We start from the raw sequence: 27162 nt of genomic DNA on the forward strand, positions 1-27162 counted from the left end.
CCTCTTTCTCTCATTCTTGCTCCCTCTCTTTTCCTTCCTTCCTCCTTTCTGGTCTCTCTCTTTCTCTCCTCCGTATGCCCTCCCTCTATTCCTCCTCTTTATTACTTATTTAAAGGAAACATTAATTGGCTGTGTGGTGGCACAGCAGTAACGCAATTGGATCCACATGGAAGAGTCTGGAGATTGCTCCCAGGGTCTCTCCCTACACACGTGTGTGTGTGTGTGTGTGTGTGTGTGTGTGTGTGTGTGTGCGCGCGCGCGCGCGTGTGTGTGTGTCTGTGTGTGACCATGACTGTGTGTGTCCATGATCCTGGCTGGCTGAGACTCGAGCGCAGCATGAAGCCCCTATGGTAGTGTGTCTCTTTCTAGGCCTCACATGCTCAGAGAAGAAATAAATAACTTCAATACATGAATAAAACATTATTTTAAGGCTATGTTCATGATGATCAGGCGAAGACTAGATCAGAGAGCAAAAGACCCTTTAATCTAAAATGCCCACAGCAACTCTTCCTCCTTCTCTTTCCTCAGTCTCTCCCATCCTCTCTTCCCCATCTGCCCCATGGCATCTCTTCCTCTTTCTCTTTCTCAGTCTCTCCCATCCTCTATTCCCGATCTGCTCGTTCTTTCCTACTTTTCTTCATTTTAGGTAGATAGTAAGTTCTGTACGTGATGATGAAAACAAGCTGCATTAACACCATCTGGCCAGCTGGATGACACTCATGGAAACAGAAGGGGAACTGGAGGGTAGAGCCACTCTTCTACATTCGAAACCCCCACCTTTGGAGCACCAGAAGGAGCCTTTCCAGCATCTACACTAAGCTAAGTATCTGAAAATATCAGAATTCTCATCCCAGATCTGGTTCCTCCTCTGGAAAGACTATGCTCTCTTGGTTAGTGAACCTCTAGAGGGTTGCCCTATTGTCTTGAAAAGACACAAGGTTATGTGGGCTATGAGCTCTCAGCTTCCATGAGATCTCTGCCACAAATCTTACACAGTAGTTGTGATTTTTTTTTGGGAGGGGGGGCGGTAATGTTTCTTTTCTTCCTTGGCTAACAATTTTTAGCACCATTCTTAGTCTCCACCAGCACATAGTCCAAAAAAACAGAAATTTCCATCTATTCCCTTATAGAAATAGAAAGTTATTTAATTCTACATTCCTGAAATACTACACATTCTTAAATAACTAAAAATAAAAGTAATAGTGCATCTTACCTGTGAATAAAGTAGTTGATGATGATTCCATTTGGTTTTTTAGGTGGTTTCCATTTAACTTCTATGCAAGCTGGTCCCAGTGCCTTAAGATCAGGGGGAGTAAGATCCATTGGGGCTGCTTCCGATGTTTTGACAAACATTCGACTGCTAACTCCACAGCCTCCTTGAAAGCAAAAATCAAGGTCTTTAGTAATTTGCCACGCAAGATTTATGCATACATATAGAGGGGAAAAATAACATGAAAATCATTTTATTTGAACTTTCATATACATACTTACATACATATTTTAGGACTATAAGTAGATACTATAAATATCTAGGATCTGAATATTTAAATGAGGAATCATTTTGGAAAATTTGTTAATTTACCACATATGCATACAGGCATAGACAATAAAGCATAGGCATGTTAGAACAGAAACTTCTCTAAGTTTATTTCAGTCATTCTAGCTAGAAAGTGATAAAGTGCTTGAATTTCACAAGTGTATGTGTGACCTACACATGTGTACTTTTAACAATATTTTATTTTTGCCAATATTTTAAACTAATGGTCATTCTTCAAGCACACAGAAATTGAAACATTAATTTGAAGGGTATGTACCCCTACAGCACAGCTTAGGGATGGAGACATACAGAAGTTGACTTTGCACTTAAATCAAGAAAACATTACTTTAAAACTATTCCCATGTTGATCAGCTCAAGATTGGATCAAGAAAAGCAATTCCCTTCAAACAAAAATATCATGGTCTGGTTTGCAGAGTAGTGGACAAATTGGCTCATGGTTTCTGGTATAAACTTGGCACAGCAAAACTGCAGACATCTAAACCTGACCAACTCTCTTAGAATTAGCTCTCCTTTCAAAATAGAAGTTCTTAAGGAATGTAAGGACGCCGAAGGCATTCTAGCTACATACTGAATATATGGTTGGTAGGGACCAGCAGTTAGAGTAATGGCTATGTCGCTGGACTCCCATGTAGTCGATTGTGGTTTGAGTCCCGGACCTGGTGGCTTAAACTCACGTGTGCGTGTGTGCCCAAGATCCTGAGAGGAGAATGGAGGAGAAGGGATTGCGGCATCACCATTCGCCCGGGGGGGTGATTTCTTGCTTTCTATCTCTCTCTCTCTCTCTGTCTTTCTGGCGAGTGCACGCGCCCTATAGCAAAAACCTCTCAAAAAAAAAAAAAAAAAAACCAGAATATATGGTTGGTAAATTTCTAAAATCTACAGTAAAGCAAAATGTGTTGTTCACTAATATGAGGTACATTTCTATTTCACTTAGTAGTCAGGTGTTATATATCATGTGCCATATAGTCCATATATGATAAATGTACACATACATGAATATGGTAATAAATACATTTAACATAAAATGGTTGTAAGTCAAATAATTAATTTGTGCTCATGATTCTCTGTTTTATCCTCTACATCTCAGTTTACATTTAACTAGCTATCCCTTTGGGGGGATGAAGGGAATGGAGAGCTCCTCCTTGAGACGACACAGATAGATGATTTTGCTGACCACTAACCTAAGCCATGAAAGTCAAGGTGACGGTTTATGTACTTGACATAGAGTTCAAGGAAGCACTGTAAAATATGTAAGATTCATCTGGATGTAACTCAACTTTTAAATAACTTCTCCCTTTCCCCTCCTCGATATAATTTAAATAAGACCAAGGTGAATACATTTTCTATGAAATTTTTGTAATACTCATTTTGTTTTATATTACCAATGACTTCTTTATGTGAGCTAGGTGTTTTTCTTTTAAAGGGCCTTATAAAACAAGACTTTGCAAAACCACCATTTTAATATATTTAAATATTCATGATTTAATGTGCAGAAATGCATAATGCTTCACTTGATGCCAGCCTCTGATTTTTCTAGGTAAACAGTCCACTACAAATAAGAAATGAAATGTTAGTCTTTTTATTTGAACTGAGAATCTATTCCTTTTTAATGAAAATTTTTTAAGAAATACTTTTTTTTTTTTAAATAAAAGCCCAGGCCAAGTGTCTGAAAGACTCACCATTTTGACACGCTTGTATCCTTATCTCATATTGTGTGAATGGAGCCAAATTTTCCAGCAGAGCGAATTGGTGATGACCAACAGAGAAGGTCAGAGGGACTAAACTTCTGTCAGTGAGCAGGACATTGTACTCCACAGGAATCTGGGGGATGAGAATCCCTTTAAAGAGAGAGAGAAAGAGAGAGGGAGAAAGCATATGCAGAACGGTCAACAAATGTTTGTTCTTTAAGAACAAAGTCTATTTAACATGTTGCAATTAAGAGGTAGATCATTACTTAAGATAGCAGTTAGGGACTGCATAACACTTAAGTGGGGGGACCAGCAGATGGCAAAATGGCTTCATCACTAGACTCCCATGTAGTCGACTGTGGTTCGAGTCCCAGACCCGGGGGCTTAAACTCACGCCAGGCATGTGTATGTGCGTGCATGCCCAAGATCCAAGAGTAGAATGGAGGAAAAGGGATTGCGGTATGGCCATCCTTCCTGGGGGGTGATTTCCTGCTTTGTGTCTCTCTGTCTCTCTCTGTCTTTCTGGCGAGTGCACATGTCCTACAGCAAAAAAACCTCTCAAAAAAAGAAACTTAAGTGGGAAAACATTAGAATGTGTATTTCAAATGTAAGAAATATGAATTATCTATTTTCAAAGAAACAGTATAATGGTTCTATGCAAAGACATAATCTATTGGCAAATGAAAGTGAAGACACATTTAATGTAAAAAACAAAAAATAAAAAAAACAAGGCAATTCAAAATAGTGTCATATATTTTTCCTAAGCTTACTTACTCTTAAAGTTCATGAAAAAACAACACTAGTTTTGCTTGTGACAATAATTTTTCCATAGAGCATTGTGTATGCATCCTGTTTGACACGGATCCTTGACATAATGGCCCATAAAATATCCAACTCATAGTCTACCTAGAGAATTCACAGTGCATTAATTATCAAGCCAGGACAGTCCACTTTGCCAGTAAGACTTATGGACCTACATATGTATGGAATTTAGGTCCAATAACCATAATTTCTCACTCCTGTTTCCTACAGAAAGGAGATCTTAACCTCTTCACAATCTCCTCATATAATTACATGCCCTTTAAGTTTTATTTGGTCATGAACAATATGCATACTTTTCCAGGGAGATGATATGAGCTTTGAATGAAGAATATAATGGAGTTTCCCACTAAATTTCTTTCATTGATTTATAAAAGGTATGAGTTTTGGGGAACCAGCAGTTAGAGTAATGGCTATGTCGCTGGACTCCCACGTAGTTGACTGTGGTTCGCGTCCCAGACCTGGTGGCCTGAAACTCACGCTGGGCGCATGTGCGTGCATGCCCAAGATCCCGAGAGGAGAACGGAGGAGAAGGGATTGTGGTGTGACCACCCCCCCGGGGAGTGATTTCTCGCTTTTTGTCTCTATGTCTCTCTCTGTCTGTCTGGCGAGCGCACGCGCCCTATAGTGAAAACCTCTTCAAAAAAAAAAAAGTATGAGTTTCATAGCTTACCTTGATAATACTTAAATAAGTTTGTCTTTACTACAGAAACAATGGAATCTGTAGACAGTCTCACTGAGAAAACAGTACAGGACTGATGACCCAAAAAAGATGAGATCTAAAGAAGAAAATGTAAGTTTGCCTTCTGTGGATGTACCCCTAATGTTTAAGGGGTGGATGGGCTGGTGTCAACAAAAGAGGTTCAGGATTCTGTGTAGCCCGGAAGGGAAGAAGGAGTCTCTGAGAAGATGCTGTTCATGGTCAGAAGGACTGATCAGTTGTGTTCCCTGGAAAGGTGCTAGATTGTGCTGAATTTGGCAACACAGACTGAGAACTATTAGTTTAAATTTAGAGCATCCTAGTTGAATTGTCTGGTACATTTTCCCTACTGGCTTAGGCTACTATCATTTCATCATTGATTTCTAAATTCCTATCATCTCTGACTTTTTCTTTCTCCTGCATTATGGACTTGTATTTCAATAGCCTATGTTTTATGAGTGTTCCACAGAGACCTCGATCTCAACAGGTCCCACACAGAATTAACCATATTTCCCATTCCCAAACTTATTTTTCCTAAGTTTCTTTATTTTGGCAATCATAACACCATCTTCGCATTTTCCTAAATTGGGGTTCTTAGAAAAGTTTTTGTGGAGCCAGTAGGTGGCATGGTGGTTAAGGCCCTGGACTCCCACATGGTTGACCACTGTTCAAGTCCTGGACCTAGCAGCTTAATTTCTCACTCTCTCTCTCTCACTCTCTTTCTCTGTATGTATGCCTCTCTCTGGTCAAATTCAATAATAATAGAATGAAAAATTAAATAAATAATTCTTTTAAAGAGACTTTTTTTGTTTGTTTTTCTTCAAGACTTGAGTGATTGCTATTGTAAATTTCATACATTTTTTTTTCCAAGAAATTTTAGCTCTATATATAATCAGAGAAAAGGACAGTCTAAAGCTGCTAGTAAGATCCCACCTATAGTTTAGGAAGATAACACTGTTGGCAGGTGAAAGACAGAATAAGAACATGAGCTGGGAGGCAAAGAAACCAGTTTGAAAGTCATTACAATGTTTTCAGCAATAATATAAACAAGAATAATCATCCCACGGGATTCCTACATTGTGCCAGACAACATACATTAACTCATTTAAAACTACTTCATAAAGATAGGAACTTTGTTCTCCTCGGTGTGGTTCCAGAACCTAGATTTTGGCACAAAGTAGCAGCTCAGTCAATGTTAATTGATTGACTCTATGAATGAAATCTCAGGACAATACTGGGAGGTAAATATTAATATTTTTTTCCCCTAGGATAAGAAAACTAAGGTTCAGAGAAGTTAAGTAACTTATCCCAGATTGCACATTAATCAACTGTAATAATGACATGAACTCAGGCTCATATAATGCGATCACTTGTCCCTATCTTTAAGCTCTCTCCTAATAATAGGGTTTTGGAGTGGGACAGCTTGGGGAAAAATGCCAGGATAGCTTTGAGAGAACATGAACAGAGTGTCAGAACAGGCCTGAGACTGATTAAAAGCAGGGAAATAAATGATAGATAAGTCGGAACCCCATCACAGGAACAAGTGAGTCATAAGAGATGGTTCAAGTTCTGAAGACAAGTTTACCATCTGAGATTCACAAACCCTGGATATGGGCTCACGCTACAATATATTCAGGGATAAGAGCTAACCTTGTACCTACTTCTGGAATATTACTTAGACTTGCAAAATTGAGGAAATACATAGTTTGCTTGTTTAATCAAGGAAAACCACAGAATTGCATTTTTCTTTTTTTTCCCCAGGTTTCTGTCATAGGGTAGATACAATCACTGGAGAGAGACAGAGACAGAGAGAAGGAAAGTCAGAAAACACTTCCCAGGAGGAATGGCCATGCTGCAATCCCTTCTCCTCCACTCTCCTCCTGGAATTTTGGGCATGCACACACATGCACCTGGCATGATTTTCAAGCCACCAGGTCTGGGACGGGAACTATTTTGGGCCATGTGCGAATCCAATGCTTTAACCACCACTCTGCCTGCTGGCCTCAGAATCGCATTTTTCTTTGTTCACAAAAATTGGGTGTAAAGATTTTGTCCTGGAAAATTATATGTACAGTGGGTGATTAGAGTTTTTGTTAGCCAGCTGCAGCGTTGAAAACTCTACAGTCACCTCAGAATGAAACAACCTCCTGACAACAGAAAAAGTTTAGGCTGATACATGAGTGTGCTGAACAAGTACTACTCATGATGTAATCAAAACTTGACATCATTTTAGTCTCTTACTCATGTTTTAAAATGAATTAGGCCTGAGTTATCTGCCCCAGGCATGGGATGAAAAGTTGGCCTGGCTCATGGTGCATAGGTGCAATCTCCAAGAATAGATATTTTTGTATTATTATTATTTTTTTCTGTGAAGAAGAAAAAACGATGTCACGACAGAAATGAAATGCCTACAAAAGTTAATTTCATTTATCTCTTGATTGGTTGTTTATGTCCTCTAAAAATTTATGTATTGAAACCTGATGTGCTGCTATAACAGGGTTGAGAGGGTGGAGACTTAATCTGATTATGATGATAAGAGGTGGGGCCATGGAGAAAGGATTAAGGCTTCAAGGTGACACTTCCACGGTCCGATACTCCTGGGTTAGAAGGAGACAAAAACATGAGGGCACAGACATGCTCACTCTTGGTCTACTTAGGCTCTCATCATGTGATGCTTCCGGGCAGTGCCAGGACTCGGCAGGAAGCCCCCATCAACAAGAAGGCTTTCACCAGATGCAGCCTCTTGACCTTGGACCTCCAAAATCATGAGCTAAGTACCCTCTATTATAAATCACCCAGACTCAGGTATTTCTGCTAAAAGCAACATAATGGACTAAAACACTGGTGTGGCCAGTGCCCATGATTCACTTATTTAGAAGATAATCTTCAAGGCCTAATTCTCGACTACAAGACAAAACTGGAAACACTTTTACTGCGCCCATTGGGACTGCTGTGAAGTGAGACCAAAATGAAGTTCAGGAGTTGGATGAAGGGATTTCAGTGTAGAGGCCGTTTGAGACTCTCACTTCATCAGTTCATTAGTGGCTAAAGAACCATATGAGAGGTAAAATAAAGAGGAATATAATCAAACCCTTCTCCCCCAGTATGCACACATTAACTATATTCTTTTGAGAATATTGCTTAGATGATAAAAAAAGATTGAAGAATGAATCAAGGACTCTTTCAGTTGCAATTTTTTTTTTTAAAAGAGATTTTTGCTAGAGGATGCATGTGCTTACTGGAGAGACAGAGAGATAGAAAGCAAGAAATCACCCCCCAGGGTGGATGGCTACACCACAATCCCTTTTCCTCCATTCTCCTCTCAGGATGTTAGCATATATGCACACGCACCCAGCATGAGTTTTAAGCCACTGGATTCGGGTCTTGAACCGTGGTTGACTACGTGGGAGTCCAGAAATGTTACCATTAGGCCATCTGCTGGTCCTTCAGTTACTATCTGACCTTTCAGCATGAAGATGTTGTGCTTATGGAAATTTCTGTCTTGAGTATGTTAGAATGTCACAGCATTTCACCTCACATGGTGGGCATTACCCTTTATTGTTACCCTGGCATAGTCACTAAAGCAGTGGGAAAAAGGTCTGTTTGGACCATACATTTATGATAAAATAAAAAGAGGAAGAATTGCCTGAACATTGAAACTGTTATTGGGTTAGCTTTCTTCAGATTTTCCTAATGTCCTGAAATACAGCAGCCTATCACTCATTAGCCAATGAGATTGTAGAAAACATTTTCCCAAATGATATATTTACAGTAACTTATTTTTTTAAAATGAAGGGAAACCCATTGGAATACAATGCCAAATTTGCATGCATTTTTAAGATAAAAAGCAAGACCTTCAAGAAATTGCAAGTTTCTGGTGATTGCTTCAGGCTCTGTTTTCAGACCTCTGGGAGTACATGTTCAGTCTGTCTTTGTTCTTAGGGTAGATCTTGCAGAAAAGTTCAAAAACCACACATTTATGGAAAACATGCCATCATTCTTGTTGAACTACACAAACCACAGAGGAGAGTCAGATCAGATCCTTCTCCTCCCCTTATTTCCCGAATGGAAAATTAAATAACCTCTGTGAACATCAGTCTCTTCATCTATAAAATGATAATACTAATAGCCACCTCATAAAAAGTTGTGAGGATTAAATTAGGAAATGCATGTAAAGCATTTAAATACATTAACGCAACCTAGAAAGCACTTAATAAGAGATGTAGGCATCTCTACAAAAACAAAGCACAATGGAACAAAATGAAATAAAAAACAAAAGCAAATACCCTACAGATTTCATGGGCCCTCAAATACTCCTGAACTCATTTCTTATATATAAAGTTGCTATTCTAATCACCAATAAATGCTGTATTCATTCAAGTCTATATGTCTACATAACAATAGCATGCTACCTAATTTTATTTATTTTTTTATGTGTGCTTGAATTTGGTCAACTTGCATTCCAATGGAGACAATCTGCTATTCATTCTCAACTATCACTTAAAAGGTCTTCCCTCCAATTTGCCTGAGGTTGCTTTACTGTATGTTCAATCTGTACCTACTGGTCTGCTCCATACTGTGCATCCTTCAAGAGGAAACTTCTCCACTAAAAAGGTGGCATGGTGCTTAAAGGCGCTGGACTCTCACATGGCCGACCATGGTTCAGGTCCTGGACCTGGTGGATTCTTTTCTCACTTTCACTTGCTCTCTCTCTGTCTCTCTTTCTGATCAAACTAGAAAATAATAACAATAATAAAATTAAATAAAAAGAATTTTTAAAAAAGAAAAGAAAAGAAAAGGACTCCCAGAGGGTCAGAGAAAAATTATACTTTTACCACATTTCAAATGTAGACATATTCCTGATCTAGATTTAAACGTGGCTAGCCAAAGGACAAGCCTGGAAAATGTCTTTTTCACATTGTGGCTAATCGGCAATCAATGTCCTTTACATATACCTATGAAGTGTTGAAACAGAAAATGCTCCTTTAAGCTGTGAACATGTCAGACACTGACATGTATTTAGGAAAGAGGGCCCCCTCCACTGTCATAATTTACAGGACTGTGACATGAAGGTCTCTTGTGTTCCTGCAAACCCTATACCATCTGCAATGAGTCTGAAACGACCGAGCCCCCTGGTATTCTGATGACTAAATGAAATGAAATGGGCATATTTGTTAAAGTCAGCTGGGAAGCCACACGACTTGGTTAGTTCCCGAGTTCATAAATTTATGTCAGAGCAAAAGGAGCAGTGGAAGCTCAAGTGAACCAATTTACCCTAAGTGCAAATGGCAGTTTTGTTATTTGGTGTCAAAGTTACCAGTCGCACAATGACAAGCTGCCATAACACATTTTCTTGTTCACTAAAGAACAAGGATTTCGTTGGTTAATATTCCTTGCAATGCTCCTTTTCATAATTTACAACAACTAGATGCTGATAGGTTATTTAACATTTATGAAGTTAAGATGTAATCAGAAAAACCCTGATTATCTTTACAAATAAAAAAGTTAAATTATTCAACTTTTTTTTCTCCTCTCTGTGGCTTCATTTCACAGCAGGTGCATACTTTACAATGGGACAAGTCAATCAAATAATCCGTTTTAAAATCTTTTTTTAGGAGCTGGAGCAAGAACAATTCTAAGAGGAAGAACTATTAATTCAGTTTGATAGCCACATTTGCTTCAAAACACTGGTTGCACTTAGCATAACACTTTTAACACACCAGCCTAAATTCTCCTCAGTATTGGTGGGGGCATCTTGATTATGCTCTTTTGGGGGCGTAGAAGAGAAATAGGACCCCCTCAAACACACCCACACCAATTACATGGAAATTTGCCATCAGTTATATAACACTGTTTCATGTCTTTCCTACCCTAGTAGATGACAGAGTTCCTCGCAGGAGAGGCAATGTCCCATTCTTCTTTGTAACTCTCAGAGTGTCCCCCACCATGCCTCAGAGGGGCTCAGTAAACATTTCCTGTTAATGAAGTAAGTATTCAATCTACTTAAAGGCAAATGAGTTCTAAACCATGAAGCTTTGAGGTACAAATGAAAAAATCCCAGTAGGTTACTGGACTGACTGGTTTTGAGTTACATTGTCCTCATTCGTATTTCTTGTATAATTTTATAGTGAAATTATTTTTTAGCTTTTGAACTGGATTGTTAGTAGAACTCTAAAAAGTATTTGGTTTCTGAACTGGCTACGTAGAAAAATAGTGAGAAACTATAGCCTCATTTTTGTAAATTAAATTAATTTTTAATGAGAGAGAAAGAGAGGGTAAAAGGAAGCTGGAGAAGGGAGGAAGGGACAGAGAAGGGGAGAGAGAGATCTATTTTTGACAGGATCTTGCCATTATGAGTCTCTGCCCCAACCTCCCAGTTTGCTAGGATTATAGGCATGCACCACTGTACTTGGCCTGTCCAGGTTGGTCTGGGATTCAAACGCAAGCCCCCTAGATGGAGTCAGCCTCAAACAGGGGCACTCTACAGCTGTGTAACTGCAGCCGGGCAGCACGGTGGCTGTGGCAACAGATTTTGGAGTCAGACTCAAATGGGTTAACTCTTACACCTACTGATGAATCACCTCAAGAAAATAGCTTAGAATGCCAAAATTGCCTTTTCTTTATCAGTGAACTAGGGAAAACAGTAGAGTGTACTATAGCAACATTACTATAAGCATTAAATGAGATACCTGTTAATCACTTAGCAAAATGCCTAACATATGTTAAAACTCAACACAAGACACATTTATTAGTATGAAAAATAAAACACAAAACACTGAAGTAAGGCTTACGTTTTTTTTGCCCGAAACTTTGACTTATAAGAGAACTGAAGTAACTGTCAATGCTGAATCATCCTAATTAATGCACTGTGAATTCCTTAGAAATCTTAATGCTGATTTTGACTTTAAAAGAACAGTATCTGATCTAATATTCCACAGCTGATGATCCAACTGAATGCCAAGATGTCTAATGTCTATACACAGGCCATCCTGTGGCTAGCTAACCTTTAATCAATGCTTGATTAATAATATATATATATATATTTCTAAGCAATAGTAATTAAAACGGTTTCTCAGTAGAAGAATTGTTACCAATTCCTTTCTTTAATGGACTAAGAGATAAATGTGAAAGCGAAAGCACCACTATTTCGACATTATGCATTAAACCTAAATAATTCACCATCCGTAGGGAGAAAAAAAATGCATGTTGAATGCAACGACATTGTTAATTAGAACATGATTAAGGGCTAGGATAGCTCAAAATATAGTCATCATCTCAATAAATTAGAAAGGCTCATTATTATCTTCAGAGTTTAAATAATTTTGAATGTTTGGATTCTAAAACAGCAGGGATATCTGTCTCCATTCTTATTCTGAGGAAGCCATTTATGTTCTGTGAAGTATTTGCTTCTTAATTTGTAATTTTTCACCCCTTAAGTTAACATATATCCCTTGCTGCCTATAATGTGAATGTGTAAGTCCTGATCCAAGGATCAGAACTGGTAAAAAGGTGAGACAGAATGTTTAGAAACAAACTAGTCTGGTTTTTGTTGCCTGTAGTTTCGAACAATAATAGACAGCATCTATCTATTCAGTGTTCACTAATGTGTTACTGTGTCATCGCACTTACTTCACAAAACAATACAAGGTAGGCATTTCATACCCCCCTTTACAGATGGGAAAACGTGGATGCCTTGCCCAAGGCCACAGGATAACTAAATAGTGGGGTCCATTCCACATTAAAAAATAAATAAATTCTTTTCTGGAAGTTGAAAAAATTATGCCTCCATAAAACATTCTAAAGTCTTTGAAAAATACGTATATGTGCCCTACTCATTGTTAAAGAATATATATTTGTATGTGGTGTGTGTGTGGGGGGGTGGTTAAATTAATGTGCAGGGAGAAATGGGTTTTAATAGGAATCTGGTGTGAATAATTTTAAACAGTAAAATTTGTTTATTATAGTCATGATAAATTTTGGAAGTTTTTCACCATTTTGTTCCTTCATTAGCTCAGCAATATTTTATAAGAATATGCTGTTTGTATTTTACCTTATTTGGAAATTGCAAAAGATCCATGAAAGAGCACAGGCCTTGATCTTTTAGACTTGGAGTGTTTTGGTTATAGTACCACTGACATTTATGAAGCAATAATGAATGAGGTAAAGTGAGCCAGGATTTACGTGAGAAGTGGGAGAATATTTACTGAGGCTTTGAAATAGTCTTTAAATGAGCTCTTTGTAGAAATTTGAGAAATGATATTTCCCCCTCTCTGACCTAATTAAAATCTCCCTGCATATGGAATCTGGTTTTGTTGAGTCATGTCCACTCCTTCTGGTCTTTGGGGAGGGGGTAGTAAAGCTTTCTGGTTATTAGTTTCTTCATGTTGCAGGGGATAATTGTGGCCTGGTAGATATCTTCCCTTTCAAGGACTCACCATTTTCAATAATTTATTATTCCTTTTTTTTTTTAATATTTATTTATTTATTTGTAGAGATTTTTGCTATAGGGCACATGTGCTTGCCAGAAAGATAAAGACTGAGAGACAGAAAGCAAGAAATCACCTCCCCCGCCCCCTCCAAGGGGGATGGCCACGCTGCAATCCCTTCTTCTCCATTCTCCTCTCGGGATCTTGGGCACACATGCACACACGCCTGGAGTGAGTTTAAGCCATGGGGTCTGGGACTCGAACTGCAGTTAACTACATGACAGTCTAGCAACAGAGCTAGTACAACATTTGCTGGTCCCATTTTCTATTACTTATCATCTGAAGTATAGAAAATTAAGAAATAGAGGAAAACATTACTCTCTCAAAATCATTTGGTTTTCACCCACGCCTATTTCTGTTTCTTGGTTCTCTGGGTTACTATTTTGAAAAGCATAGTTGATCCATCCTAAGTCTGAGGGACTTTGGGCAATAAATGAAAAGTTTGATTTGGATTTAGGGGTTTAGCCAAAGACAGGAAGAAATTGCTCTTAAGAGACAGTAGTGTAGAGCATGCTGGGATTTGAATCTTGGGTCTGCCCTGTGACCTTCAGCATATTATATTACTTCTTTGAGATTTAAACTTCTTATCTTAATATAGGGATACTGATACTTATTGCCTTATAGAGTTTGCCTAAGAATTAATGGAGGTAAGGTAGGAAAAGTGCTTTGGGGAGTAGCTGGAACATAACAGGAATTTAACAAATGTTACATATCACAAATGACATGAACGTATGAAAATGATATTTGCTATCCGTCTCACTGGTACACTTTCCCTGGTTATTTTCACATATTTCCTAGACTTCATTCCTTTTAGTAGCTGGATTTATAAACATGTGTTAAGATGTAGTTTATTGATAGCATTAGAACAATATTTTGGAAACTAAAAACACAGTTAATTGCCCAGGTTATTTTTCTGTTGCCAAGCAACCATCCTTCTTTTTCCTCCCATAAACTTATTAGTCTAAGGTTACTTTGTTCATATTGACCACAACACAAAATGCATGTGGAAAAAATCAATTAGTTTTAACACTATTTTGTCTTTACGCATTCCAAAGAAACTGGTTTATTCATGCTTTCTGAGAGTTATCGTAACTGGCCACTTTGGTTTGCTCTCTGTGATCCGTGGTTACTAAATTTGGGAGCTTATTACCGTCATATGGGGAGCTTTCGAAAAGGTCTGACTTTCTTGACTCCATTCCAGGAGATTCGTATTCAATCAACTTATTCAGGATCTATTTTTGTTCAAGCTTCCTAGGTGCTTCTCGTGTTCATTCAGGCTAGAGAAGTATTTAAGTACGGGTGGTTTTTCCTTTTAGTCGACTCTGCCTATGATGTAATTGCAGGCGCACTTCAAAAACTTTTGATCGTGAGCCAATGAACAACCTCTACTCATAGCAAGTTTGTTTTCTTTCTGTTTAAAATATATATTTGTCGCTGTTCGGGAAGAGAAAAATATTTTTATTATCCAAATCAAAACACAGCATGAGGTACTTTCCAATAAAATCAACTGTAGATTATACACAAGGCAACATCATCTGCCTGCTTACTGAGTTCAAAATCCTCCTAGGCACTGGGAAAAAAAAGTTTAAGATTTTAATCTTTAAAAAAAAATCCCTATATTACAGGGTTTCTGTAAATGGATTTTGTGTATCTGAAACTAAAAGATTGACAGGTCTGGATATTATAGATTTATTAACCATTGGTTAAATGGTCAGAGTTAGGGTGTAAAGCATGCCTACATTATCTGCTTGGCTGGATTAGAATGAAGAGCTACTAAGGCAGGCAAGAGTTAAGATTATATTAAACAAGCAAAAGTTGTGTTTTATTCCACAGTGATGCTTTTCTAAATGGAAGCACTTTATATAAAACATAAAACTATGCTGCTGAGTTCAAAGATAATAATGACATAATGCTAGGAAACCTGAAAGAAGTCTTAGAAATGTACTAACCTGACCCTGTAGTAGGCAATTTTCTTGGCCAAAAAAAAAAAAAAAAGGGGGGCCTGGGGACCCAGCAATTGTTGGAGTAATAACATTTTAAAAATGAGTAATGAAAGGCAAAATTAATTTTTCAAAAAATAATTAGCATTATCAGTAGAATAGCATATAGAACCAGATAGTGTACACCATGAAAAGAAATTTCTTTATTTAATCTTTACAATAAACCTACATTGTAGGACATGTAGGAAAAATCATGACACCCATTTTACAGATGGAGAAAATTGAGGCCTAGAAAGGTCAGGTATTGGTGGCACAACTGGGATATAAATCCTTGCTTTCCCATTCATGCTTTCTCATTTATTTTACTTTGGTTATCTTAAGGGAGAGATATATATAATTTTTGTTTTTTGGAGAGGTTTTTGCTATAGGGCGCTTGCGCTCACCAGACAGACAGAGAGAGACATAGAGACAGAAAGCGAGAAATCACCCCCCAGGGGGGATGGTCACGCCGCAATCCCTTCTCCTCCATTCTCCTCTCGGGATCTTGGGCAGGCACGCACATGCACCTGGCGTGAGTTTTAAGCCACCAGGTCCGGGACGCAAACTGCAATCGACTATGTGGGAGTCCAGCAACATAGCCATTACGCCAACTGCTGGTTCCCAAGGGAGAGAGATTTTAAAATATGCCCCATGAAGATTTCAGAGTAGCAAAGGCCATTTATATGTGCAATAATGTTAAAATAACAGGTAACTTGAAAAACAGGGGTCTTGCTAGTCACATGGCTAGAAAATCACCAGCTTTATGTAGTATCCTGCACTTTCCCTTATTCTTTGAGAATTTGGATCATAGAAGATCCTGGTCTGAATCTGAGTTCCCTGGTCTATATCCAAAATGTGGTCTTAGATTGGCTCCACACAGTCTCATTTTACTTTATGGTGCAAAAACACAAAGCACTGTGAAAATGCCAAGGAGAAATATGCTAAAAGGTCACAAAGCAGCAATGATAGTTCATGAATGTGGAAATCTAGTCTGTGAAGGGGGCTTTATCCTTGTATATTTCTCATGGCAGAAGATCTAGATTTTCTTCTACTGGCATTAAGAACAGAGTTCCAAAGTATCTATACTCCTAAAACTTAGATAAAGATTGCTGTAATTTATGATACATGCAACACTACTGATTATTCCTTTATGTTTTGTTTAATTGAATGTGTGGTATACTTATTATAAAACAAAGGTGAATGGAATCATTTATATTTAATATCAACTTACAATTCTCCTTGCTTATAAAGCTCTAGGTAAATTTTCTCCTGTGAATTTGAATAAAAACATACTTTTTCAAAGATCAAAGATCGTAGATAATGGTTTATGAGAACTTAACTTGTATATGTTAGGCTTTTATCTTTATAGCTATATTACTTGTTTTCACTCAGAGAACTTTCATTCCCATGAAAAATATGTCTTTGCTAATTATTTTATGAAATGTAGCTGCTGGTGAGTAAAACGACTGTTAGCTAATTATTTTTAGTACCACATCGAACTTTGGCTAAACATACTCTGATAGGGACAACAGGGGTTTGTTTCAATTGCATCTTAAGACTAGATACTAAAAATGAAGTCGTGGATTTTTGAAGTTCATGTAACACTTTGATAAATTTTAAATTTCACTTGCAATAAAAGCCCTCCATATTTCCTTTACGTTAAAAAATAGAGCAAGCAGATTTTACTCTGCTAACCACAGTTACAGCAATCAGGATTTTACTTGAGAATGATGCTTCCATCAAAATAGAATGCAGCAAGTTACAGGCAACCCAACAGTGACTAAATGGCTCACTGGAGGTTACACAGCTTAGAGAGGCAAAATTCAGCCACCAGGACCAGTCACAACCCAGGTGTACAGACAGAATGGGCTTTCCAAATTCCAAATTCCTGTCTTTCCAAATTCCTCAATCACTGATATAGAGAGAACAATATAATGCAATGTTCAAATCTAAGTCTCTCAGAAATGATTGTTCAAAGTACTGACCTATTTAACTTCTGGATGTATGTAAGAAGACAAAGGCTTAGGCTTTGGTACACCAAAGAAAGTATTGCTTTGATAAAACCATATATATTGGGTCATCAGAAAAGTCATGGCATGTTCTTCTATGGAAAAATGCATCATGACTTTTCTGATGACCCAATATATATGTATGTATGTGTATGTGTATATATATATATACACACACACATACATATATGTAATATAGTCATGCATTTATACACTCAGGAGTATTGTTCAGAGTATTCTGTTCACACTTATCTAGGCAGACTATATCTTTTTGACTTATTAAATTCATATTTTCATTCCTTTTTCGTTTAAGGTTTTTGCCATAGGGCGTGTGCACTTGCCAGAGGGAGACAATGAGAGGGAAGAAGAGAAGTCATCCCCAGAGGGTGGCAACACCACAGTTCTCTCTCCTCCATTCTTCTCCTGAGATTTTGGGCACACATGCACACATGCCTGGCATGAGTTTCAAGCTGCCAGGTGCAGGACTCCAACCGTGGTTGACTATGTGGGAGTCCAGAACCTCAACCACCATGCCACCTGCTGGCCCCTACATTTCCATTTTTATCATCAAGTATTTTATTTTAAAAAGTCTTACACACACACACACACACACACACACACACACACACACACAGGCTTTATTCTTTACCTGGTGATGCCCAAGCTACAAATACGGTGCGAGGCCCAATTACTGTGATGTTATATGGAGGATGGATTTCTTCTGGTGTTGATACAGGTGTCTGGACAATGTAATCATCACTACTGCTGCTGCCACCCCCAGTTTTGGCTTCTAACTTGTAAATATATCTATGGTTAAAATGAGAGAAGAATTATGACAAGGAATACACAAGAGACTGGAGCAATGGGCTCTGGCATTTCTATCCATGGTTAGTCCCAAATGAACCAATTGCAATTTTTTTCTTTTGATCCAGAAACTTTACCATAGACTTGGTAGCTTTTCTAGTATAGGCAGGATTCTCCCCACACTGTCACCATTTCTATTTCTTCCAACTTCACTTTTGTTATTTTTAACACACATACACACATATATTATATGTACATAGTATGTGTGTGTGTGTGTTTGTGTGTGTGTGTATTGCCAGAAAGAGAGGGAGAGAAAGAAAGTACCCCAGTGGGGTGTGCTCATGCCACAATCTCTTTTCCATTTCTCCATCCTTTTGGGATTTGGGTCACCTATGTACATGTGCCCAGTCTGTTTTTCAAGCACCCAGGGCTGGGATTTGAATTGCATTTGGTCTTGTGGGATCTAGCTCCCTTCATACTAGGCCATGGGGCTAGCGCTCAACTTTATTTTAATCCTCTTGTACATATATCTGTGTGTCTTATCTAGTAATTTATAAATTTTCTTGAAAATTTTGAGAAAGTCTCAGAGTATGCAAATGGATTGTGGACCATTCAGATTAATCTCTCCCGGTTTTAAATGGGTTGGAGTTCAGGAAAATATGTTTAGGAGAAGAAGTTCTCAAATTGATCTGTTATTCTCTACAATAAAACTAAATTGATCTCTTACGCTCTACAATAAAACATCTGTTGATGTAAGATATATTTTGCCTCTGCTGAGAAATGAATGGAAATGAATTGCAAATATGTGGAACTTTTCCCCCTAAAACTACTTGTGTCTATAAATAGTGTAGCAAGTAGAGAAAACATTACAGGAGAAGAAAAGGTAGTTGTTATAAAATAAAACTGTTTAAATCTTTTTTATTACTAGCTTTGTAATGCATATTTCTCAAGATGATTTGATAATTTTAAAAATTTTATACTTTGCATATTTGTATATTTAAAAATTTCTATGTCAAAAAGACTATATTTTTAAGGAATTCCATATACTTTGAGAGAGATCTTTCTTTTGCAATAGGGCATGTGTACTCCCTGGAGAGACAGAAAGATAGAAAGCAAGAAAGCTCCCCACTGGAGGGCATGGCCAAACTGAAACCCCCTCTCCATTCTCCTGTTGGGATTTTGGGCATGCACATACCCAGAGATTCAAGCCTCTGGGTCCGGGACTTGAACCACAGTTGGCCATGTGGGAGTCCAATGATATAACCGTTACACCATCTGCTGGTCTCAGGAATTCCATATAATTTGATGACTAACTTAATGCTATGGAGCTTTAATCAGGAACAGAATGGTTAATAAATGAGGAAATTAAATAATTTAATAATATTGAATGACACATGTATTCTTTTTCAATCCTGAAAATCTAAAAATCTTGCCATATGATAAAGTTTTCTTTTAGTTTGTTTACCTGCTGTCGGGCTCCAGGTTTTTATCAGTGAAATTCTGCTCTTCACTGCCACCCAGGAAAAGCAAAGTTCCATTACGACTCAATTGATACTGAGAAATGAGGCCATTGGGCTTTTTCGGCGGACTCCAATATAATTCCACTGTTGTAGAATTGATGATAATGTGTCGAGGTGTCACCCAAACTCCTGGTGAAAATAATGCAATGAGATTTTATTGTTAGGATCAAATAAACATCTTATCAAAAGTCATACCATTACATGGTGAACAAAAACCCTCACTGTGAGGGGAAAAAATCTTTTTATTATTTATTTACTTTGGAGATGAAATGCATAATTGGTTATAAATATATTTTTTATCAATTTGATTATTTTATTTTTGAATTGCCTTTAGAAAGTGTCAGACAACTAGGAGTGGGAAATTTCTCCACCTTGGCTGTCACTCAAGGTATAATCTAAATCAAGGCCTGAGAAACTACCCAGGGATTTTAAACTTTGATACCTGTTTACCTGGAGTATTGGAAAGTAAGCAAAGCCTAGTGTTTACCCAAATTACACCCTTCAACAAATAAACACAATCTCCTTTTCCTCTCATACCATGCTCTGTGCTTGTTTTCTTTCATTTCTCTGGCTATTCCTTCTGGTCTCATTTACTAGCTGTTCCTCTCTTTCTGGACTTCAAAATAATATAGTGCCTCAGAGATCAGAACTCTCTCTTCTCTCTTCCCTCCTCTCCTCTTCTTTTCCTCTCCCGTACCTTGCAACACTAACTTCCAAAGTGATCCTAATTTAGTTTCAGATTTAAATATCTTCTATATGCTGAAGACTCCCACATGCATCCTCTAGAATGAAACTCTCTCCAAAACTTCAGACTCATGAATCCAGCTGTTTACCTGACACCTCCATGTAGATGACCAATGGTGTAGAAAAATACAAAATATCCAGAACACAATTCCGTTTTTTTCTGTCTACAACCTATGGATCTCCCAATCTTATTCATCTATGTTCTTGGGCAAATATGCAAAAATTAAATGTTGAAGCCTTCACTTTCCTTACCTCCAATGTAATCCATCACCAAGCTCTGCATATTCTACATAGTTCTCTATATGTTTAGTGCAATGTCTCCTGGTCTAAGCCATCCTCCTCTCCCTCATGGACTCTTGCCATAACCTCTAAACTGGACCTCATGTTTTAAATCTTGGCCTCCCCATTTCTACTGAAAAATTTAAAAATGTCTATAAAGTGTATATGCAAGCCAGTGTAATTTTTATGAGATATAGAACCCACTTGACTTTTTTCCTATGATGTAATCCCAATTTCTTTTATTATTATTTAATGTATTTTATTTTATTTTAGTTTATTTTATACATTCAATCACTATACATCACTCAGCTTGTAAAACGAATTTTCCCAACATGAATACAGTTCAGATCAGTCCAGGTGAGTACACTATACACATTATCAGCAACAGATAATAATCCATTTCTGTGTGTCATAAATGTCTTGCCTTCCCATTTGTCTCCTTAATGTCTTTCCTCACACTCTCTTCCTTCTTCCACCCTCTTCCCATACTGTATCCAGTATCCTTAACCATTTTCCATATTTCTATATTCTCTAATCTTTCAGTTTCCACCATTGTGTGCAGACAGTCAATATATATTAAATGGAGACATACAATGTTTCTTCTTCATAGCCTGGCTTGCTTCACTCAGCAATAAATCTTCCATATTTGTTCTATCACAAGCCAGGGTTTTGTTTTTTATGGCTTAGTAGTATTTCATAAAGTATATGTGCCACACTTTTTCAATCCATTCATTTGTTCGTGGATATTTGGGTTGGTTCCATGTCTTAGCAATTGTGAATAATGTTGCAGTAAACATAGATGTCCAAGACTTTTCCAACTGAACATTCTCTTATTCTTTGGGCAGATACCCAGGAGTGGAATTGGAGGAATGGTAGTATCTATTTTTAGATCTTTGAGGTATCTCCATATTATTCTCTACAGTGGCTGGACAAATTGACATTCCTACCAACAGTGTAGGAGAGTTCCCCTTTCACCACAGCCTGCCAGCACTCATTTTTGTTTTTTTTATCTTAGTCATTCTTATTTGGGCTAGGTAGTATCTCATTGTGGTTTTGATCTGCATTTCCCTTACGATGAGGGATGTTGGGCACTTTTTCATATGCTTTTTTGCCACTCGTATCTCTTCCAATTTCTTGTGATGGCCTGCATAGTCCTATAATCTTTTGGCACTGGCCTATCTGTTGTCATTCTCTACATCATCTGTGAAGCTCAAGCCATGCTAGACTCTTCATTCCCCAAAATGCTTCAAGTTCTTCCATAACTCTGGGTTTTATACTTCCATTCCCTCTTCTGGAATACTTTCGTTCCTAACACTATGACACGTTTATGTTTTAATCTCATAGTACGGTTATTCTGTGTCAATATCACCTTCTTAGTAAGGCCTTATTTGACCTCCTTTCCCTAATTTAGCTGTAAGCCTATCTAAAGTGATATTTCTTCTCAGTCACATGTCTTTTTGATTTCCTTTTAACACTCCTGACACAATAAACATTTTCTTTGACATATTATTATTAGGTAATGAGAAAAGTCATGACACATTTTTGCATAGAAAAACATAGAAAATTACATCATGACTTTTCTGATGACCCAATATTTTTATGTTGCTAACACTGGGTATTTTGCTCCTTTCTCCTGCTTCAGTGCAATTAGTTACATGGGAGTAGGGATCTTCCCCGTCTTGTTTGTCACTATATCTCCATAGATAGCAAATTTGTCTAGTAAATGTTTAAAAATGAATTTATTGCAAAGATATCTCCTGCAAAACACTAGGGTAAAAATCATCAACCGTTTCAGAGGATGCGAAGATGACTAAGACAAGGCTCATTCTTTCAAAATGTTTATCTCTGCATGAAAGTTAAAATATAGACATGAATAATTGTAATATAAGGTCAAATGTTGAAGTACTCTTTTAAATATACAAACCTACTGATAGAGAACCTAGAAATGAGAAACAGCAGTCCTACCAGTTTGTATTGCTATCAAATTATGCTCTGGATAGACATTTTAACTTTTGTGGGGGGTTTTAAAAGACTCATTTTAATACTAGGTTTTCATAAACAATAGCTTTGGGCCAATTGTATTTCCTATCTAAGATACTCTATAAAGGAAAAAATGTTGACACTTTTAGAAGATAAAAATGTAGAATATTAAAAGGCAACTTATTTAGCAGCATCTGGAAAAAAGTCAACATAGATTTCTAAATGCCTTAAATATCCTGACATTTTAAGGAAGTAGTCCTGAAGTAGTAGTTCATTTTGTTCAGAGAGCTAACTGTGCTATCCTTGAAAAAATCCACCAGTCATGGCACACATTTAGGTCTGAATGTCTCTGCTAACTGCTGCTAGATGACTCAACCAGTTAATTAGAGTTCTGATGAAAAGATGATATTAATTTACTGATTCAGGGGAGAAAATATAAAGGTTTAGTTCATAACCTGCTTTCTGTAGCCATGGCTTTCTCACCCTGAAGGGTGTAGTGAAAATCACCAAGGGACTGGCAAGGCTATTGCTTAATTTCCTATTTGAACCTGTCAGTGCAGTCTCTGGGTATTGAGAGGTCAGTGAAATAAAATGAAACAGAATTTTGAGTCTCTTTCAAGTTTTCAATACATTTTGAGTTTCATATTTGTAAGGCTGTTCAATTTGGTAATAACCATTGTTCATTTGGTTTGACTACTAAGATGAAGTTCCAGGGTAGGTACAGTAACTAGTAAGTGCTGTGTTTTCACTTACGTAGTAACATGAGGACATGTTATCTGAGCAGCTGAAAGAAATCTTTGATAGAGTAAGGCCCACCTTTGGGGAGATGTCATAATGAGTCCCAGGTATCACCCATAAGAAACCCTATTCCGTGTAATAAAGGGATGGAATTAAGGTGGTTCAAAGGCAGAGAATGGATGATAGTGATGGAAATGACCTCTGAGGAAGGACTGATGGTCATCTAGCTGAGAGGTGTAAGGGGAAACCGTGAAGGTCAACCTTGGTGGTTCTTGTGACGCAATGAGTATCAGAAGAGGGACATGATTGCTGGAATGATGGTAAATGCATCTTTAGTTCCATGCACTATCACCCACTTCTCATGTCCCTATAAATCGTCATTCCTTAAAAACTCCTAACCTCGGGCCAGCCCATGGCCTATTGGCTAAACCAGCTGGATCCCACATGGCCAACTGTGTGGTTCAAGTCCCAGCACTAGTGGTTTAAAAAACAGGTGTGGTGGTGGGGGGAGGGGCACACATGCATTTGTGTCCCAAATCCTTACAAGATGGAGAAATGGAAGAGGAAGGATGGCAGAATGACCATACCCCATGAAAGGTGCTTTCTCCCTCTTTCTGTCTCTCTGTCTCTTTCTGGCAAGAGAACACACTCTCTGACAAAAAAACAAAAACAAAACATTTCATAACATTTCTTGTGGATTAGCTTCATCCTAAAATCTGGTATTATGGATCAGTTTTATATTAGTTGATGTCAGGGATACAGTTGCTTCTGGACTATTTACTGTTAGTTAATTTATTCATCCATCATTCTGTCCAACTTTGTGTCAACTTCTGTGTTGGGAACTGTGAATGTAGTGATAAAGATATATTATCCTTATCCTGCAAAGAGCTCATAATTTCATGGTAAATAAAGATGAGTAAATAAAAGGTTATAATCCAATATGATAGGAACCAGCAGATGGCATAATGGTCATGTCACTGGACTCCCACATAGCTAACTGTGGTTTGAGTCCTGTACTTGGCAGCTTAAAACTCACACCAGGTGTGTGTGCGTGTGTGTGTGTGTGTTTGAGTGTGTGGCCAAAATCCCAAGAGGAGAATGGAGCAGAAGGGATTGCAGTGTGGCCATACCTCCAGGGGGTGATTTCTCACTTTCTGTCTCTCTGGTGAATGCAAATGGCCTATAGCAAAATTCTCTAAAAACAAAAACAAAATAAACAAACAAAAAATCCAGTATGATAAATACTTTAAGAGAAGGAGGCATACGGGCTGTTAGAGCACTTAAGAAGGGTAGCCTGACACAGACTTGGGGGTGAGATGGTGATGGGTAGGAAGTAGGTGATCATAGTAGATTTCCAGAAGAGGAGGTGTGTGAGCCAAGATTTGAAAGAGTAGGAGACTGCTGAATGAGGATGTAGAAGAGTTTCTAGACTGAGGGGGATTCACATAAAGTCCTAGAGATATGCAAAGCATGTAAGACTGCAAGGACTTTGGCATGAATGGCTGGTGCACTGTTTGGCATGTGGGGCAGACCCCAAATCTCAACAGATTGGGTAAAGTTAAAACTTTAAGGGTCTAAGGGCCAGCAGATGGCATAATGATTATGTTGTTGGAGTCCCATGTAGTTGACCTCAGTTCGAGTCCCGGACCAGGTAGCTCAAACGTGTGCCGGGTGCATGTGTGTGTGTGCCCAAGATCCTGAGGGGAGAATGGAGAAGGGATTGTGGTCTGGCCATCCCCCAAGAGAGTGCTTTCTTGCTTTCTGTCTCTGTCTTCCTAGCCAGTGCATGCACCCTATAGCAAAAATCTCTTAAACCAAAACAAAGCCAACCAAACTTGAGAAGTCTAGTTTTGCTTTACTAAGAAGATATGTATTTTTGTTTTCCTGGGGGGAAATAGGCTTTAATGGAGATGCCAAGCATGAGATATACCTATTTTGACAAAAGGGCTAAAGATTTAGGGGGAAGATATGAGAAAGAGAAAAAATGACTAAAGGCAAAAACCTAGTTAGGAGGATAAAAAGTTAAACAGAAAGAAGGTAATACAACTAAGGCAGAAAAGATTAAAAAGAAAAAACTTTTACAAGAAATAATTAAGGTTTAAAATTAATAAGATTTTATGGAGAATTAGATTTGACAAGCCAAGGAAAATGAACACATTAGGAATGGCAAGTTTTGGGTGTCTCACAGTGAATAGTGGTGTTTGAGAGAAAGAAACAGAAAAATAAACAAATTGGAGAGTAGGATACCGTGAGAGAGATTATTTAAGTGAAGCATATGAAAAACACTCAAATATAAATATCCAGTAGGTCAGCGTGTAATAGGCCTTCACTATATGAGTGCAGCATCAGTGAGAGCGTTAGCATTTGGAACCTTTTAGGCTTCATTAGGAGATAAAGTCAGTGCTTGAGAATTCCAAAGGAGACTCGAATTATAAGTGCAAAGTGTGGAGGAAGAATCCAACAGGGGATAACAGATACTATAATGACAGAGGAGGGGGAATCTGGGGTGAAACTGAGAAAGACTGGTCTTCTTTCTCTTTCTTTTTCACATTATCGATGCTAGAGGAAGGCATGCCTACAATTTTATGTGATTTATCTCTTAAATGAGTTAGAGCTCTCTGGTACGTATATATTTTATACATATATCATATAAAGTATGTAAAATAATTATATATACACATATGTATATATAAAGAGTAATTATATATATGTGTATACACACACACACACACACACACACACACACACACACAAAGAGTATTAATCCAATTCAAACTCTTCCCTTCAAGTACACACTTTTCTATGAGGACAAAATCATAGAAAACTGTGTCCAATTTATCAATGAGGTTGTAATGCATGTTAACTGCTTTTGTTTGTTCATTTAGGTGAAGAATAAGGGAGAAATCAGAAGAGCTCAAGGTGGCTATGAACAAACGCTCCTTTTAATTCTCTCTAAATCCTCTTAGGACACTCAAATATTAGACCTTTCAACTATGTCTGATTTACTTTAAAATAACCATTTAATAATTTGTTATATTTTCTGGGTTAGTAGTTTAAATGATATGTTTGTTTCCACTTTAGAGTAAAACAATAGAACTTAATTACTATTGATCTGATTCCTACAAGTTAAACATTGAGCTACATTTATTTCATATACAGTTATACACAAATGGCACCATATGGGCAGAAAATGGATCTAAGTCCATGTTCTTCTTCAGAAAAGCCCATTTAGTTTATCATTTCTTTACATAGTTATTTCTGCAAATGGAAAGGTGCAGAAAGTTAAAACAAGAAATCAAGGACGAAATTTCTCAGATCATATTCCCCTGCACTGCTAGAAGCTATAATTTTTAAGTCATAAAATCTGAACCCTTTTAAGAAATTTTGTTGGGGAAAGTTGAAAAATAGATGCATATGTTCAAAGAATTTAAATATGTGGATTTGGTGGAGTAAACTGGAGCAAGAGAACCTGTTATTTTATCAGGCTTGAGTTTCAGCCAACACTGGTTGATAGATCCTTTAGAAATTATCCATTATCATCAGAGTATCCATTTGATAGTTCACCTTTCCAAAAAATCCACTGCTGGTTTCTTCCTTTCAAAGGAACACTAAGCTTTTTGACATGAAACATTCTTTATATAGAAAACATCATTAGTGAATTCCTGGTGAGGAGCCATATGCCCCATATGTGGAATTTTCCATTTTATTCCCCATTTACTGGTAGGAAGTTCAGGTCTAATAGTCTGAGGTACAACCATCCCTTTCACGAGAAGAGTAATGGACAAGTAGTTCAGGACTCTCCTGAGGTAATTAACATTTATTTCTGTTTAGGAACTTATTCATGCCTCAGTTTCCCTA

The 27162-nt window shown here is 37.7% G+C and overlaps 1 protein-coding gene across 1 annotated transcript in view; it reads right to left on the reverse strand.

Moving 5' to 3' along the window:
* Positions 1-27162, reverse strand: part of USH2A (usherin) — an 819384-nt gene that overhangs the window by 126917 nt on the left and 665305 nt on the right. The window contains exons 56-59 of the mRNA XM_006155854.1: positions 19509-19692; positions 17889-18046; positions 3238-3396; positions 1214-1376 (exon numbers count right to left, since the gene is read on the reverse strand). Coding sequence (XP_006155916.1) covers positions 1214-1376; positions 3238-3396; positions 17889-18046; positions 19509-19692 — 664 coding nt within the window. The remainder of the gene's footprint in view (positions 1-1213; positions 1377-3237; positions 3397-17888; positions 18047-19508; positions 19693-27162) is intronic.

Source organism: Tupaia chinensis, unplaced genomic scaffold (assembly GCF_000334495.1).
Source record: "Tupaia chinensis unplaced genomic scaffold, TupChi_1.0 Scaffold000473_1, whole genome shotgun sequence".
Taxonomy (NCBI): Eukaryota; Metazoa; Chordata; class Mammalia; order Scandentia; family Tupaiidae; genus Tupaia; species Tupaia belangeri.